The 18,577-nt window shown below is 45.2% G+C and overlaps 1 protein-coding gene across 3 annotated transcripts in view; it reads left to right on the top strand.

The window, feature by feature from the left end:
- Nucleotides 1-3,649: 3,649 nt before the first annotated feature.
- The window catches only part of EMP2 (epithelial membrane protein 2), a 22,617-nt gene continuing 7,689 nt past the window's right edge, over nucleotides 3,650-18,577 (top strand). Inside the window, exons 1-3 of one of the 3 annotated variants that reach the window (XM_054992767.1) lie at nucleotides 3,650-3,866; nucleotides 16,020-16,101; nucleotides 17,169-17,287. In XM_054992767.1, the coding sequence (XP_054848742.1) occupies nucleotides 17,210-17,287 (78 nt within the window). In that variant the 5' untranslated portion in view covers nucleotides 3,650-3,866; nucleotides 16,020-16,101; nucleotides 17,169-17,209. Of the gene's footprint in view, nucleotides 3,867-16,016; nucleotides 16,102-17,168; nucleotides 17,288-18,577 lie in introns of all 3 variants that reach the window. The other 2 variants (XM_054992766.1, XM_054992765.1) reach the window with 2 other exon arrangements.

Below are 18,577 nucleotides of genomic sequence, written 5' to 3'. Positions count from 1 at the left end.
TGGGTCACCTAACGGCTCTTCGTGCCACCAGCTGTCCACACCGAAGCACTCTGTTCTGTTCTCTCTAACCGCGCAGAAGCAGCTCCTCCCCCCCTTTTTTTAAATTATTCTGGCGTTTAATTCCACTATAACGGATTAACAGCATATAAACATTACGACCCTTTTGTTTTTCCAACTTTGAAATTATATAAATAGCCCTTTGCCCGCAGAAAACTCCCTGTCTGACGTGATCCCCATCGCTGAAGACTCTGCCATGGCGATTGAGTCATTTTTACTTCAGCAGAAAGTTTGCATTGTGTTATGTCGTTATAGTGTTATAAGGACATAATAAAATTTAAAAAAGGGGAGTCGCAGGAAGAAATGGATTCTGGGATTGAAGGGAGGGCATAGGACGTTGCGAGGCGAAATACATCGATGTGAGGCATTCACACTGAGGCGCAAAATATTGCAACTATCAAGCAAAAAACTGCAATGACGAAATCGCATCAGTGTTGGAATAAGGTGGGTGTTTGCCGGGAAATAGCGCCATTTTAGCGCTAAAAAAAAGCCCGTGTGACGACGGCCCAAGATAATCCAAACTATGGTATTCCCTATGTATGGATGTGAAAGTTGGACGGTGAAGAAAGCTGAAAGAAAGGTCGAATCCACATTCACCCATTACCCGCATGTTTATCAGATATCTTCCGTTTGCCTCCAATCCGCGATTTTTTCCTCTTCGTTCACATTCCTGCTTCCAATCCGTCTTTCTCGCACGTCCCTCCGGTCACATGGCCGCTCGAAAACTGCTTTTTTGGGCGGGACCTTTTTTTCCCGCCCATTTTTTAAAAATTTTTTGAGCGCACTTTTCTGTTATTTCAATCTTGCCTTATAAAGAAACATCATTATAAAGAGACAGATCAGTGGTACCATACAGACCAACAATATTTTCAGAGCGTGGGATTTCCTGTGGCAGAGCTTCAATCTTCATTCCTACTTGTGTCTAAAGAAGGAAGCGCTGTCTCACAAAAGTAGAGAATAAAAATTCAAAAAAAAAAATTTCCGTAGAATGAGCGCGCGATTCTCACATTTTAGCCAAGTATTCAATTTTTTTTTTGCTCAAAACTTTGGTATAACGATATCATGATATATAGATAACGATGTCTTGTCTCTCTGATGCATTGATGGAGACCCAACAGTGTGCCCGCATGTTTTGCGCCCCATTTTCCTTGTGTGAGGTTATAGAACATCATCCCTGACAGTTTTCGAGGAAATGTAAAATGTCATTGGGGACCGATTATAACTTGGGGGAAACATGGAGGAGTGATGGAGGTCCTGCTCTGTGTTTTCTTTATTTCGAATGATTGATTCACCGTAATTTCAATATTACAGTAATGTAAAATAAAAAAAATAAAAAACAGTTAAAAAGGAAGTTTCGCGAGTCCGTTCTGAGGATGGATTCACCCCAAAATGATTTTTCAAACTACCAGATTTGATTCAGAAACAGCATAATCAATCAGTCCAATGCTATGAAGTCAAAAACAGTCTTTTGCAGACTATGGAGCACTTGCAAGTTAAATCAGCCAATAGGAACTCTCGGAACGGCCGGAGAGACAGGAAGGGTGGTGGTTTTTTAAAAAAACGCGTAAATTGCGCATTGGCCCGTTCACGGCCACCGTGAAACTCCCGTTGAAAACCTGTGACCACATATTCGGGAGAAATGCAAATGAAATGCGTCTGTTTAATGAGGTAATGTGACCGGCACTCGGGATTGTGTGGGGAATGTGGGGAACATGCGACTTAGAATGAGTAATGTGGATTCGCCCAAAGAAAATTGATTCATTTGAAATATGGTGCTGGGAGGAGAGTTTTGTGAATATGACCGATGGCCAAAAAAACAAATAAGTGGGTACTAGATCAAATCAAGCCTGAATTCTCCCTAGAAGTGAAAATGACAAAACTGAGGCTATCATACTCTGGTCACATCATGAGAAGACAAGAGGAAAAGTCAATAATGCTGGGAAAAGAGGAAGACCTAAAACGAGATGGCTTGATTCAATAAAAAAAGCCACGAGTCGCCTCCAGTTTGCAGGATCTGAGCAAGTATGTTAATGATAGGACGTTTGGGAGGTCTTTCATTCATAGGGTTACCATAGGTCAGAGACGACTTGACGGCACATAACACACACACATGGTGTAATGGTTAAAGTGTGGGACTAGGATCTGGGAGACTCAGGTTCAAATTCCTGCTATGCCATGGAAGTTCAATGGGTGACCTTGGCCGTTACGCTCTCTCACCCTAACCTACCTGACAGTGTTGTTGTGAGAATAAAAGAGTGGAGAAGAGGATGACTTAAAAAACCTTTCAGCTGTCATTTGCAAAGTGATAGGATTACTAACCAACCTAGAGAATAATATCCTGTCTCTTGAATAGAGGCTTAATGTGTGAAAATGGGCAGCTGAAGATTTTCATGGCAGGGAAGTAAATAACATCTCCTGGTATATAACATCTCATCAAGCCTCTACTAAAGAGACTTGGGCTAATTCCGCACACGTTGGATAATGCACTTCCAATCCTCTTTATAGATAATTTGGAACAGATTTTTTCGTGTGCGGAACAAAAAATCCACCTCAAACGACTGATAAAGTGCATTATCCAATGTGTGCGGAATCAGCAAAGATATTATTTTCTATAGGCAGGTGACAATTCTAGCTACAAGCCAGCTTCCAAATTGTCCCCCCCACACCCTAACCTACCCACTTATCTACCTACTTACCTACCGGAAGGTGGGCTTAGTAACCATCTGAGATCAAAAGTCCTTAACAATGTAGCTTTTAATTTTTAATACTCATCATTAAGGTCATACCTTCATCTATTGTTGTACAAAAGCTCCTTTACTTGACACTACACAATAATTTTTTGTTACAATATCCTCAGCGTGCATTTGCAGAAAAAGGGATTCCAACTTCCAGTTTTGTTTGTTTTAAAAATTTGTTTTGTGTATCGAGTCTACCTGCAATTGTCGTTGATTGTGTACCCAAGCTGGAAGTGGGTGGTGTTGAGGATTATACTTGCCTTCAGACATGTAACACACAAGGATATTTTTAAGAAAACATTTTCTTCTTTTCCTTTGCTTTATTTTTTTGAAAATGTGGTTTTGGTCAAAAGCCACTCTTTAAGATAAGAAAAAGACAGATATTTACATTGCTAATTAGAATTCAGAAAATGCCATTTTCAACGCTCAAATGAAAATTAAGAAACGTGTCTGGGAGGGGGGAATCTGAAATAAATCTAGTTACAACGAGGAAGACACAGGGATATTTACAAACAGGTCTGTAGTTCTGCAAAAATGTGCATCTCCCTTAGCTATCTGTGGGTTTTTAAAAAACAATAAATCTCACCTGGAAAGTCTGTAAACATATATTAAACTTCCTTTCCTTGAATTGAGAAGGAAAAGGTGTGCGTGGAAGTGGTTGGTAAAACAGTTCTCAGGAGCAGTTAGAAAATACCAGATTTCGCAACTAAAACTTGATTTCCACTCCCCTGAAGGCACTTTAGAAAGGAAGGGGGAACATCTGGAACACAGTTCTTTGTGGTTGATAGGGCGGCAGCAGAAATTCAAAATGTTCCCCCCCTTTCCAGCTGTGGATACATCCCTGAAAAAAAAATTCACTCAGAGATGTTCCTGAACTTCCCCAAGTCCCTTTCTCTCCACCCTTCCCTGCAGTTGCTGGAGAGGCACTTTTGAAAAATCATTTTTTTTTCTTTCCACACCCAGATTTGCTTCTGACATCACGGCTGCTCCAGGAGGTGGCAGCCAGAGGCAGAGTTCCAAAACAGGCTGCACTTTCTGCCTCCGCTGCCCCCATCAGCTTCGCTCCGGCCGGTGGTGAGTGGCCACAACTTGGGAGGGGGGGGGGTAGGTGGGCGGGTGAGAAACCAGGTGTGTGTGTGGGGGGGGGGATGCTCGCACGGTTTTGTTTGTTGAAGAGGATCTGGAAGCCAGAAGGGAGGAGGGGTGAGAAGAGAAGGAAATTCATGAGAAAAGTGCTTTGCTAACAAAGAAAAAGAGGTGGTGGTGGGGAGAATGAGGGGAGCCTTTGCAATTTGGGACAAGCCACTTAAGACCAGGGAATCCCTCATTTCCAGAGAGGTCAGGCAGGACGGCTTTCTGCAGGTCCTCAGGGTTTGCCTTTCTTCACCACCGTCCCCCCACCACTACAGTTGCCGTTAGGGGTGCAGAGTGAAGCGGGGGACGGGAGGCAGGGAAGGGGAAGACCCAGCAAGAATGAATGTTAAGTAATTTTCCCATCTGAGAAAGATTATTTCTATTTTGTATGGAAGCTGGTTTCTCCTCCCCCATTTATTCTGTCTAAAAAAGTGCCAGCTATCGTAATAGTATGGTCAGAAATTGCTTCAGTGTAACTCATTTAAAAAGGGGGAAAAAAATCTGGCGCAGAGGAGCAACTAGTATGCTTGTGATTTGGCCAGCATAGAGTTAAGAGGGATTGGCTGAAACGTTTTCAAAAATGTTATTGGCTACTGTCTCCCCTCTAGTGGGGTGGAATGGGATTGCCAATACCTTTAGCAAAAAGATTCCAGCCTTCTAGCATTTTGGTCTGTCCTGATGATCCTGCCATCACGCATGTCAAACATTTGAGGCTGATTCACACGTTCTATATTTCCCATGCATAAGATCTCCAGCGAATTACCTCTCTTACTCAAATACCCACGGAAATGTAAACCTAAGCTTTTTTGTTCTTTTTTTTTTGTATCCCCCTATTGTTAACAAAAATAAAATTAAAATATATTTTCAAAAAAAGAAAGAAATGTAATGGGTGAACCCGTTATACACATTCCTTCCCTACAAGTGGAGGTTTTGGCAAACTACTCAGGGTGGACCCAAGGAATTTTGCCCCCCTTCCTCCCAGAGTGGCTCCCTGGCAACTGAGATGTGCCTGCCGTGATCCACCGTGGCATTGTGGGGTGTTTGGGGACGCCTGAGACTGCAGGCTGCTTAATTGCAATGGATTTCTATGGGGTCTCTTGTGGGACATGCAGTGTGTAATAGACATACATTTAAGGAAAAGATTTACAGCTGCCTCCCGTCGTCCTCGTTGAAGTCAACTAGGGTCATGTTTCCTTACTCTGGCAGAAGATTCCTCTGTGTTGTGGGGATCTTGTGAACAGATATGTCAGCATGCTGCCCGACTGTGGCACCACATAACAAGGTTCTGCAAGAGGTTTTTCACCAGAGCCCCTAGGATCAGGCAAGCTGACGAGTGAATGAACCCACTTCCTACAGATTTTGTGTCATGGGCCAATCCATTCTGGAAAGTACATTAGAACCATTGCAAATAGATTGCATGAATTAGACTGCCGGTGCGTCTTGCTGGGCTTTTAGAAGTGTAGCACACATTTCAGAGGAAATGCCATGAGCCCATTTCATAATTCAAGTAGTAATTTAAATCTAAGGAGGAGGTGACCGTGCATGTGAATGAATGATGTCCAATTTCTGCATAAGCTTGGTTGATGCTATAGAATTGGTTTCAGCTGTTTGTCGGACCACAGTGAAAACAAACTGTTAGTCTCTTGCCTTGAAAACCCCAGCAGGGGTCAGCAACAACTTGAAGGCACTTACCACCACCAGAAATATTGATATTTTGTTTAAGTTCTGTTTATATTTCTGGTCTGCTCCAGATTCCTACAGTCCGAATCCTATTGCATTGTCTATTGGGTGTCCCATCCTTTTGAATATATTGACTTACTCTGTGTAATCCATCTTGAGTTCCAATGAGAAAAGTAAATGCTAAATAAATAAATAAATAAATAAATAAATAAATAAGAGCAAGTGTAAGCAACAAGCTTTAACCCCACCCCCCACCCCCAGCGCGCACCAGTTTTTGGGAAGTTGGTCATGGGAGGGGTTCAGGGCGTTCTTGCCGTTTTCCCTGTAGGGAAGCCTTGCCCTTTACCCTAATTTTTTTTGGAGGGGGGGGTGAAGGACTGTAGGTGCTGTGCTCATGCTTAAAGGTACTCTTGTTCAGTATGGATAAGTTGTGAACTCTCTTGCTTTAAGGGAAAGGGACCTGTCCAAAGAGAGGAGCAAGAGAAGCTGGGGTTACAGGGCTACCCCAACTTTTCCTGCACAGAGATTTTTTCCTAGTTGCCCCAATGCTAAGAGAAAGTTGGGGCAAACAGAAAGGAAGTCAGAAAGGGGTGTGTGTGATTAGTGTCCATCGGAGATTAAGCCTATTTGGTGGCTGTCCTCACTGGATAATGGGAAATATGAGCATTCTAGTCCCCATATACAATTGGGGAAGCTGTCTTAGGAGATTTGCAGTGCAGTCCTGTGTACAGATATTCAAATCACAGCTCCCTGGAATCAATGGGCGCAGACTGAAGTTATTCTGCATAGGATTGTACCCCTACGTTCTGACTGGGCCACAGTTTATTTATTTAGGGTATTTCTTTGCCATCTCTTCAGAGTCCTGGTCAAGGTCAAACAATAAAAAACAAGCTGGGGAAAAAAACAAGCCATTGGATATAAGCAGCATGGAAAAAAAAGTGTTTTCTTTTAAAAAGAGGTGCTGGAACTCATGACGTTCACGGCCTTGGGGGCCCAAGCCTGAAAGCCAAAAGAGGATCCAGTATTGTAGAAAAGGTGCCAGTACTGTGTAGTGGCATGTACTGCCAGAAATAAAAAGCCCTGATAAAAACTATTCATAAAGTAGAAGCAGACTATTAAAAGCTGGTGAGATCAACCCCCTAATTAAAAGCTTGGGCAAAAAGATGTGCTTTGGCCTGGTGTGTAAAAGACAGTAAAGGAGGCATTAGGTGAGCCTTAAGGTGTATAAAGTACCTTTTGGTGCAGAGGGCTTTGAGCATTTTGGACTCCATGGCCGTTTCCAGACGGCTTACCTGCACCCGGGACGTCGTGCCACGTTTCGGATCGTGCCGGGGAAAACGCGAAATATCGCATTTTCTCACGCGAGTTTTGCGCGATGTCGCGCAAAACTCGCACGAGAAAACGCGATATTTCGCGTTTTCCCCGGCACAATCCAAAACGTGGCGTGACGTCCCAGGTGCAGGTAAGCCATCTGGAAACGGCCCGAGTCTTACCAAAGTGTGTCCACCAGGCAGATTTCTAGTACAAGGGTCACGCTGGATGACTTATGGGCTGATTCCGCACACATTGGATAATGCACTTTCAATGCACTTTATCAATTGTTTGAGGTGGATTTTTTGTTCCGCACACAAAAAAATCCGTTCCAAATGATCTATAAAGAGGATTGGAAGTGGATTATCCAACGTGTGCAGAATCACTCCTGGTGTAGGAGTTCCCAGTGTTTTATTTCCCTTTAATAGCTGGATTGCAGGGCCTCAATGGGGTAGAGGGGGGGGTCGGGCCTTCCCTCATTTTTCTGACCTGAAATTACCCTATGGTGGCTGCTATTTAACCCAGAAAGTTCATTGCCCCAACTCTATACCCAAAAGTGATCGCTTCCAAATATTTCAAAATTATGTATCCCACCTTTTAGGAATATTCTCAAGGCCATTTAAAAACAATACCGAACAAGGATTTATAATGAGAACGTTTAAAAGCACAAAATATAGAAACTGGCAGAGACAGAAAACAACGGCACTTAAATCAGAACTGCAGATTGAAAAAAAGAGCTCTAATCTGTATCATGTACCCAACCTCCAGGGCTTTATAAACTAAGTTCAGAACTGGAATTGGCAGAGCTAACACAAAAGCAGTCTCATCCTAACACCTCCCAGCAAAAGATTGTCTTTACTAGGTAAAGGTACCTAGTAACTAGCCTTCTAAAAATAGCAGGGAAAGGGCTGAATGGAACAGAACTCTAGAATTTTGGGGGGCCACCATCAAAAAGGCCCTGTCACATATACCCACCCACTGAACCTCTGGAGGGGGTGGCACACACAGCTGAGAATGTCCAGCTGACACGGGTGGGTTGGGACAGCTTCGCTCTGGGAGATTCCATCCCAGACTTGCCTCTCAAGTAGAAATAGCCTCAGAGTGGCAAACGACATTATTAAAGCAGCAAGGGCAGTTGAAATAAACTCATCTGAACTCGTAATCAACATGTCCACAAAAACATCCCCATGTCGTTGCACAAGACACAAGAATTGCCACTCACACAGCCAATAAATAAATGTCAATGCTGTCCTGACACAGAGGGGAGGGACCATAATACCATCGAGTCACCCTCTAAAGCAGCCATTTTCTCCAGGGGAACTGATCTCTGTAGTCTGGAGATCAGATGTAACACTGGGAGATCTCCAGGCCGTACCTGGAGATTGGCAAACCTATAATGTTCACTTGGCCTCTTTCTCCTCTTTGGTTAATAAGCACTGCCCTGATTTCCAAGCAGGGTGTCTCTTGTTCCCAGGGCTTTTTTCCTGGTTGCACAGGGGCCAACTCTTGGCAGGAGGTAGTGCCCCTGGTACCACATGCACGTGCGCAAAGTGCACGCACGCTTTCAGGACTGCACAGTGACGTCACTTTGGGTCAGCTGGAACAAGGGGGGAGTTTTTAAAGTTTAAATTGCCCTCGGTGAAAATGGTCACATAGCTGGTGGCCCCACCGAAGTGGCGCGGAGGGCAATCTAAACTCCCTTCTGTCAGGAGATCCCTTCTCCCTTCTGCCAGGAGGCGGGGCCACCAGTCATGTGACCATTTTCAAGAGGTGCCAGAATTCTGTTCCACTGCGTTCCAGCTGAAAAAAAGCCCTGCTTGTTCCCAATTTCACTGTCCCCTTTCAAGTAAGAACAGGAGAAGACACGTCTGCTGCAGATGCTATGCTGCCGCCCACCCCACATGGTTGCAATCTATTGTAATGTGGTTGGTGGCAGTGGCACAGGGCAAGACTCCCACTAATCAACATCCTGTGCCTCAGCCATTGCCTTCCCTCCAGCATCTCTGGTTGCCAACCTCCAGGTAGGGCCAGGAGATCTCCCAGAATTACAACTAATCTCCAGACAAAGAGAGAGCAGGCGTGGCCCCCTTAGGCCCAAAAGTGCTTCTCCTGCAGCCAACTCATTTCTCTCCCTTTCTGTCTCTTCAAAAACTCACTCTCTCCAACACACACCTACTTCTTTCTCTTACCTGGAGAAGGGTTGCTGTCTCCAAACTCGAAAGGGTATCTCATTCCAAAAGGAAGAGAGAACCTCAACGATTTTAGCCAACCCTCCTGTACTACCAGCCAGCAGCCAAGGAGGAGTTCTCCATGGGAGTAATAGTTGAGTTCAGGCCTTGCCAAAATTGAGCCCAGGTAAGCTGAGGTGCCAAGAACGCCCTGATCCCTCTGTCAGCAGTGGTTTCCTTTCCTGGAGTGAGTGAAGGCCCCAGAGGCTTTAGAAGTCATGGGAAAATGTTCACCAAAACTCAGGTTGTCATTGGGGTGACTTATGGTTCAGGCCAGCTTAGCCATGAACACTCTGTGTACCCAAGGGTAGAAGGGAGTTGCACAATGAGATTTTTTTTTTTAACAAAGACAGGGATGTCACCAACTCTATCACTCGCTTATCTGTCATTGGCGCTGTCAAGGAGGGAGACCTGGTGCCAATCACCCAGGCAGGTGGCAGAAATTAGGGAGTGCCAAGTTGCCTTGGGAAGCCAGCAGCAGTATAGACAGATCCCAGAGGGCAGAACTGTGATGGGGTGTGGGTTGTGCCTCTTTCCTCCCCATTCCCCCTCCCTTTTTTAAAAAAGCAGACCTCTATTGTTCTTCAGACAGGTCTTGCCAAAAAGTGTTGTTTAGACTTTTGCCTGGGGTCAAACTGCCCTAGAGAAGGAGGATGGGGAGGATGGGGTGGGGGAACGATACCACTTTGTTTTCAACCGTGTACCACTTCATGCATACTCCTAAATGAGGCCAAGTGCCTTGAGGATAATTTGGATAGTTGCATATTTTGAGGATATTTTGGAGGCCAAGTACCTTAAGATATTTTGGATATTTCCGCCTCCTCAGTTAGGAACCCCAGAAAAGCTTCTTAGGAACCTTGATTTCAGTGGGCTTAGATTGGAGGCATTCTGCTTAGGACAGCACTGTGGGATTTCCTGGAGCACAGTTTGAAAAGTGAAATGGCAGTGAAGCGTATCTTTGGAAGATGCCCCCCCCCCAATCTTTGAACAGCAGAACCCACTGGAAGATCTGGAGAATGCTGGCTCTTACTAGGATTGCCAGCCTCCAGGTAGTGGCTGGAGATCTCCAGGAATTACAACTGGTCTCCAGGCCACAGAGATAAGTTTACCTGGAGAAACAGCTACTTTGGGGGGTGGACTCTGGAATTATGCCATGCTAAGGTCCTTTCCCTCCCCAAACCCCACTTTCTCCAGGTTTCTCCAGGTTTCACCCCCCAAATCTCCAGGAATTTCCCCACTTGGACCTGGCAAAACTAGCTCTTACTCATCATCGAGCATAAAATAAAACACGTTTCTCTGGTTTCTTTTGAAAAATATTGGCCCATAAGGAAAAGCAAATGGACTCAGGATCTAACATTGGGGGTGAGGCGTGCCTGGGGAGGGTTCAGGGAGGGGAAACAATACCTGCATTTACCGGAGGCCTCAAAATATCTGGGGAAAACATTTGCATCCAATGCAAATTTCCCAGGGACTGTCCCAGACTGTGTGGTCTCTCTGCTTGACTAAAAATACTGTTCCCAATTTACTCCTATTTTGCCACTGGGAGAGATTTTGCTTGAGAGGAGTAATTTAACACACTAGAGTGCCAATTCCAGCAAAGTGACTTTCCTCCTTGCTTTGGTGCCCTTCTCTGGGTGTCAAAGAGTTAAGTCTCCCAGCAGGACTGACCCAGCATGCCTGTATGTCAATATTGAATATTAAGGTGCCTTGTAAAACCCTGCCTGCCACTTTACACGCTGCTGACAGGGAGGCTGCTTTTGGAATATTCAACCTGATAATATAATTGTAGGACACTGTATTAGAGAGCAAATGAAGCAGAATAGGTAAGGGGGGGGGGCTTGGGAGGGAGAAATATTTGGTGTGACAAAGGAGGGTTTCAAGAACACGAGACACCTATTTCCATCGGTGAAATGCTGGGAGAGGGGGTATAATTCTGTGGAACAATCCTTTGCACCTATTTCACATGTAAAAACCAAACAAACACAGACTCCAGCGTGGAAAAGGGCTAGGCCACCCTGCGCTGCTTGCAGACCTGTCAAACCACCAGAGAGCTGCTAGCAAAAACAGCCCGGCCTGTCTGAGAAGGCAATGCTTCACTGCTACTTACTCAAGGAAATGCCAGGAGTTGAATAGGCCACTTGAGTTTATGTAGAGGTGAAGTTTTCCTGAGCGTTTTCATGGCTTGAGTATTTGATCGTTTCGGAGCCTGTATGGGGAACCTACAATGAAACTTCCATCTTTCCGCAAGTTCAGGCCTTAAGGTCTGGAGACGTGTTCTGTCCCTCCCTTTCCCATCCTAACTCGATCACTCTGAAACCATTATCCTGTGAATAGTTTTTGGATGACTTGTTGAAACTATTTTGAAATAGTTTCATTATTCTTTCCAATTCACATTCCTGATTCCTTCCTGTGTGTTGTTTTGATGGAGTGTAAACTGTCTGGTTCTCTGAGGCCCCTTGGCAGGCTGGTTCTTGGATCCAAAATGCTCGGTTGGATGGTCCTTGGCAAAGCCATTCTTAGATTAGAACTGGGCTTGTCCTGATACTTGCATGGGTTCATGCTAATGCAGGAAATAACCCTTCCACCACCAGTGAGAGGTGGGGCTGCCAACCTCCAGGTGGGGCCTGGGTTTCTCCCAGAATTTCAACTGATCTTCAGACTACAGAGATCAGTTCACCTGGAGGCAGCTTTGGGGAAATGGATTCAATGGTATATCATAGAGTTGGAAGACAGAGTGGCCACAGAGGGTGGACTCTATGACTTCATATCTCCACTGAGCTCCTTCCCCAAATTCTACCCTCCCCAGAAACTGAACCCAAATCTCCAGGAATTTCCTAACCTGGAGTTAGCAACCCTAGCAAGGGATAGTGAGGGGTGTGTGTGTGTGGGGCTGTGACTTGGTGAGGTTTCCACTGTTAGGATCATGAGTGATCTGGAATCAACTTGCACTGAGATTTCCCAGGGGTAGAGGTGTGTGTTGAAGTAGACAAGCATTAAAAATGAGAGCAGTGATAAGATTCTCATTTGTTTGCCAGTACTGTGTTGTGGGAACAGCACAATAAACAAGCCACTTTAGTGCTTCAGGAAATCCTATTAAGTTACCAGCCCTTTCTATCCAGGTCAAAACTTACAATACTCAAGGCAGGAACACAAACACATACCTATCCCAGTTCGTTCTGGCACTCTTCGGCCAGACGCCTCCACAGGGCCCGGAGGACAAAGTCTGTTTTTGTTTCCCCCCACCCCCCATTCAGAGGGTTTACTGCCTTTGAACTGTTAGTCCTTCTGGTCAATAGCGATCAGTGGACCCATCCTCCACGAATCTATCTAATCCCCCTTTAAAGTGAGAAAAAACTAATGGCTAAATCCTGCAACAGTGAATCCCACAAGTCAATCACTCTCTGAGGAGAGAAGCTCTTCCATTAGCCTGTCCTGAATTTATCATCCACTTCACAGGAGGCTCCCAAATTTTAGTCGTGTGGAAAAGGGAGAAGTTCTCTCTCCCCACTTTCTCCACTGCATAAATAATTTTACAAACCCATTAATTATCTTTTTCATTATCAGGAAAGCCCCCAAATTCCTTGGCCTTTCTCATAAGGAAGGTGCTCCAGTCCTTTGATTATTTTTATTGCCAAAGTGGCTTAGTGGTAATGTGGCAAACTAGGACTGCGGAGACAACTCTTTGGTTTGTCCCCCTCTGAAACCCGAGGAGAGGGACAGCGTTGGATCCTCCTCTTCCAACAATCAGTATATATTTAAAACCAGGATTTTGTTTTTGTCCTTATGTGCCCCACTTTACACTTACCGACAATAAATTTCATTTGCCATATTGCTGCCCTGTTTCCAAAGATCTTTCTGAGCTTCCCATAATTTGCCTCATCCTCAAGACCATTACAACCTTTGATACATCCTCACCTTTGTGAAGATGTGCGTCGCTCTGGTAGCCTGCTCCTACACATGGAAGCTGCATCTAGTTAGAGTGACTACCATTGTGTGCTCTGTAGGAAGCTATCCAAGCTGAACAAAAACCTGTTTAATCAAATATTTGGGTTTTTCCCTAGCTGTTTTCAACTGATTAAAAAAACCCACCCTGGCTTGTCTACTCTTTCAAAGGAGGGTTGACAGCTAGTCTGGAATAGCAGTGTTCCCTTTTCGTAAAGCACACATCCTAGGTTGGGCACCATCGTTGGGGCACAGTTAGCTCTGCAAGCTGCAACAGATGGTTCTTTGACATGGCATCATGACTCTGAGGACTATTAAAGGAAACCCAAGGCTCTTTGACACAGCCCTGGATCTTGCCCACAACCTATCTAGAGAGCAAACCTCTTTCAACAGAACTCCTGCCTGTTTGGCTCCAAGCCACAGGTGTCTGTGCCCACAGGCTGGCTACAGAGTCTGAAAAGTTTGGAATGTGCTAGTGGCTGCAGAGTGCCAACATGCTAAATATTCCCAACTCTAATTCTTTTAAAAAAATAAGCAGGTTTCTAGTTTGCATGGTTTCAAAGATTTATCTGAAAGGGTTTCCTGCAAGAGTGGATAGAGAAGGTTATGTTTATGAACCTGAAAAGTTAAAGCAAGTTCTTTAAGTAGCCCATTCATCAAGGACACACAGCGCATGAGCCTGCCTTCTATGGAGATAACCCCCTGGTCCATCACAACAATCCTGTGATGACGTTTTCTCTCTTTTTCATTTAACAATAAACTTTCATTCATTTCTTTCATTCTTTCTTTCTTTGTTTCATTTAATAATAAACTGCATTTATACCTGACCTTTCTCTCCAGTGAGGATCCAAAGCAGATAACATCGTTCTCTTCTCTTCCATTTTATTGTCACAAAAGCCATGTATGGTTAGTTAGGTTAAAAGTGACTGGCCCAAGTCACCCAGCAAGCTTCCACGGCAGAGCAGGGATTTGAACCCAGGCTCCCCAGTTCCTACTCTGATCCTATAACTACAGCATGCAGTGTGTGTGTGATGCCCTCAAGTCATAGCTGACTTATGGCAACTGCTAGTGGGGTTTTCAAGGCAAGAGACTATCAGAGGTGGTTTGCCATTGCCTGCCTCTGCAGCCCTGGTCTTTGTTGGAGGTCTCCCATCTAATTACTAACCAAGGCTGACCTAGGGTTGCCAGCTTCAAGTTGGGAAATTCCTGGAGCTCTGGGGGGTGAAACCTGGAGAAACCTTGAGAAAGTGGGGTTTGGGGAGGGAAAGACCTTAGCATGGTATAATTCCATACAGTCCACCCCAAAAGTAGCCATTTTCTCCAGGTGAACTGATCTCTGTGGCCTGGAGACAAGTTGTAATTCCGGGAGATCTCCAGCCACTACCTGGAGGTTGGCAACCCTAGGCTGACCCTGCTTAGCTTCTGAGATCTGACAAGATCAGGCTCACCTGGGCTATCTAGATCAGGGATACAGCAGACTGGCAACTTCTAATAATTTGTAGTTTGGGAATGCAAACAGAGTTTCTTCCAAAGGGGAAGGGGGAAACCTGAGGCTACAGTTCCACGCTCTTGATTCACAACGGCCTGATTTCACACCATTTGTGGTTGGAGCACAAGCCTTGTTGTGGAAGGGGAGTCTGGAATGTTTCTCTCAGCCCGCCAGCTCCCAAGGCCAGGTTTTCTCTAGCTGCGGCACAGGATCTGCAAGAGTTGATAAGTGAGTGAAAGGGAAACAAACAGCTGGACGTTTGTTTTGGCTTCATACCCTTCAGCCCAGTGCTTGGAATGCTTCCAGACTATGAGAGTCAGTGACCAAAGTAGACAGGCCTACCTCACGAAGAAGGTCCTGTGGTCCATCTCTCCTCTGTTCCCTTCAGAAAGATAATGTATCAGTGCCTAGAGCAAGGATGGCTGTTATGTGTGTGTAATATTCAGTGTGTTTCATGTTCTGTATTAGCTCCAAGGCACTCGAATCTGGAATAGTTCCAGACCAGGTTTTACTCATGTCTTGAGGTAAACTGGCTAGAGAAACTGCTATGAAGGGTGCCACCATTAGGCCTTATTTTTCTTCAACCATTTCTCCTAAATAAAGTTATTCTATGCTTATTTAAAAAGACACTTAGCATCTTCCTGGACAATTACAGCATCTTACAGATCCCATTTTGTGCTTCCCTGGGGATGTCATTACATTCCTTCAAAATGCCCGCCAAGTCTACTATGATGTTGCTGCCTCCAAGTGGGGCAGGAGTTCTCATGGAATTATAGCTGATCTCTGCTTGTTCAAATCCCAGGACTGCGCTGAGCTCAGTAGGTGGCCTTGGGCAAGCCACTCCTCTTAGCCCTAGCTCCCCAGCTGTATTCTGGGGATAATAGCAACACTGGCCGTTTTCACACATCTTACCAGTGGCGCAAAATCGTGCAAAACCCCCGGAACAACAGTGTCTTCCTGGTGCAATTTCCCATCATGACTCTGGTTTGTGGCACGAATCACGCCACAAACCAGAGTCATGATGGGAAATCGCGCCAGGAAGACGCTGTCGTTCTGGGAGTTTTGTGTGATTTTGCACGGCTGGTAAGATGTGTGAAAACGGCCACTGGCTTCGTTCACCGCTATGTGTGAGGCACTAATCTGTTTAGAAGAGCAGTATAGAATTTTATTATTATTACTTAATTAAATTTGTATTCCGGTGTCCCTGCAAGCTGGCTTAGTCATATAAGCAGTCGTTGTCATGGCTGTCGTCGACATCGTCATCATAGCTCACCGAGTTCCCTCTCCTTCACAACCCTGCCCCTCCCCCGGCTCCAACCCCCAAATCTCCAGAAATTTCTCAACCCATAGTTAGCACCCTACTGTTTACTGAGGTTTTTCCCTAGTGTTTGTGCAACTGCATCTACATTGTTGTGTGGTTTCTCTGCTTCAACAAAACAGCAGAATTTTCAAGCGTCGTGGGAGGGACATTTCTACTGCAGATGTTCCAGTTTATTTACAAGTACACTAATTTCTTCTTTAGGAGGTACATATTTTTATTTCTAATTATGCAGTGTTTTTCTTTCTTTTGTTGGTAAACCTTTGTCTTGTGCTCAGGGGGTGGTCTTAGTCACAGGGCATCTAGAGAGGCTGCCCTAGGCCCCACCCCGTAGGGGGGCTTCTGCTAGGAGCCCCCCTATCCTGCAGCCAACTGCCCAGCTACTGTCCTGAAGCCCCCACGGAGTCATTGCTGATCCCCCATGCTGGCCAGGACTCTGGCAGGGAAGGCTATCAGTTGTAGGGTGCTGGAGTCAGAGCCCCCCTCCCAGTAGTAGCCCTAAGCAAATTGCTTCCATTGCTGCATGACGTATTCTGTGGCTCCATCTTAGAGTTCTGTAAGTGTCCTCCTTGTGTTTTGTCTTGATTTGCTCTTCCAAAATGATGATAAATAAAGCATGGAAGATTTAGCTATAGATGCATACCTACTGAACAGGGAGGGCAGGCAAGACCCTGGACAGGCAGGGCTTGTCTTCCAAGTCATCCTGCCCCCCCACCCCAAAGTAAACGTAGCATTTATCCAAGCTCCTTTTCAACCTGCTGCATGTCTCAGACTTCTGTCTCTGCTGACTACATTTGTTTCCAAACTGTTTTGTTCCAGCTCCACCCAAACTAGTGTGACGAGTCGGTAGCCAATAGCCACCAGCCTTCAAAAGCCATCAAAGCTGCTCAAGGAAACATCTTTAGACATGAGCTATAAACGAGCATAGAGAAAAAGATCATCTCACCCTAAGGCAGCTATAACCATAAGCGATTTGTCATGGCTTGAATATTAGATTCCAGCTTTCTAGCTGCAGGCAAAGGTGGCTACTGGTCTTACTTGCTATTATTCCTTTTCTACGATGGTTGAACTTTGTTTGCGTGCATGTGTCTTGGAAGGGTGACTAAATGGTCTTTACAAATATGCATATAATAAATATTCATAAGGGATTATGCCAAAGTACCAAGGAAAAATACTTCTCACAAGAGAACTGCACTTTACAGGGTAGCTTTGAATGGTGCTGTGAGCTCCCCTTCACTGTTTCCCAACCAAATCTTCCTCTTACATCTCATTAGGCTCCATCTTCATCTGAAACAACTCCCTGCCCTGAGCAAGAATGCTGATTCTTCTAGCGTTCATCATCATCTTTCATATAACTTCTGCTGCATTTTTGTTCATTGCTACGATTGACAATGTAAGTGTACCATCTTGCAGCTTTTGGATTTTTGCATGGGGAGAGGGAGGAGGGAGGGAAAGATGGGCATTTAAAGTTGTAACAGGATGTCCACTTGATGAGAAATTACTCAGCCAACTCTCTCCTAGCCTTGCTCTAGTGCAGGCAATTTGGTTCCTCACCCTTAACTTGCCCATCTGTACAATGGGATGAAACTGCCTAAAGTCAAGAATGTAACAGTGTTCCAGCTGGACCAGACCAGGGTTGATCCATCTGGCAAAGCAATCTCTTTCCAACAGTGGCAGCCAGATTCTTGGAGAGCCAGTGCCATTTAGAGGGGAGAGTATTAAGATAAGATGGGTGGCCCGACCACTAGGCAAACCTAGGTAAGAATGCCTAGTGCCAGATTTTGAGGGGTATCAAAAAGATGAGCTCCTCAACTGGCTCAAAGGGAAGCTTGGCCGGAACTGGTTCTAGAATCTCCGTATCTGCTGACTCTAGTCTTTGACAGTTGCTGTGATGGAACATGAGGGTTTTGGAAGAGCGTCTCCTTTTAGATTTTTAGAGTGTTCATTTTGAATACCCAGTAAATAAAATGTTCATGCTAGATTTGTTTTCTCTCTACTGAATTGGGGGGAGGGCACCAAAGTCTTAGTTTGCCTTGGGTGCCAAAAACTGTGGGTAAGCCCATAACCTGACTCTGTTCAAGGCAGTGTTGCAGGTTTGGGGAAAGCACACGATTTGCATGCCAAAATATTATGGCCAGTCCTGGCCATCATCCATTAAAGGATCTCTGGTCTTGGGGAAAGACCTTCTTGTTCCTGTGGTTCCAGAGATCCCCCTCTGATCCGAGCAGACTCGCCCAAGCTAGATGGGCCATGGGTCGGATGCAGCTTGGTAAACTGGACGGAATGGGCAGGAACAGAACAGTTACTCGAGGATAGGAACGACGACAAGCGGAAAGATCACATGCCCTTGAGTGGTAGGAAATCCCAGGTTCCTCGTGAAGGAAGAGTGACAGTGCCTTGGTGGTTTTTCATGAGGTGGATCTATTGCCAACTATCAACGATTAAATCAGTATCAGGATAATCCCCCCCCCAACCAAACAGCTTACTTTTGCAACGGGCCCCATAAGGCTCCGCCTCACCACCGGCAAAGTTCCGACCACTGCCTAGAGTTTCCAATGTGCCACATGAAAAATGTCCACAAGTATGTGGAAGTGCACTGGTTCCCCCTATCAGTGAACAGTGTCCAATACAGTATTACTGGTTCACAGGGCAGAGCTTGGAACCTTTTGCTAGGCCAGGCAAA

Source organism: Eublepharis macularius, chromosome 12 (assembly GCF_028583425.1).
Source record: "Eublepharis macularius isolate TG4126 chromosome 12, MPM_Emac_v1.0, whole genome shotgun sequence".
NCBI classification, from domain to species: domain Eukaryota; kingdom Metazoa; phylum Chordata; class Lepidosauria; order Squamata; family Eublepharidae; genus Eublepharis; species Eublepharis macularius.
This window is presented reverse-complemented; position numbering and strand designations above follow the sequence as displayed.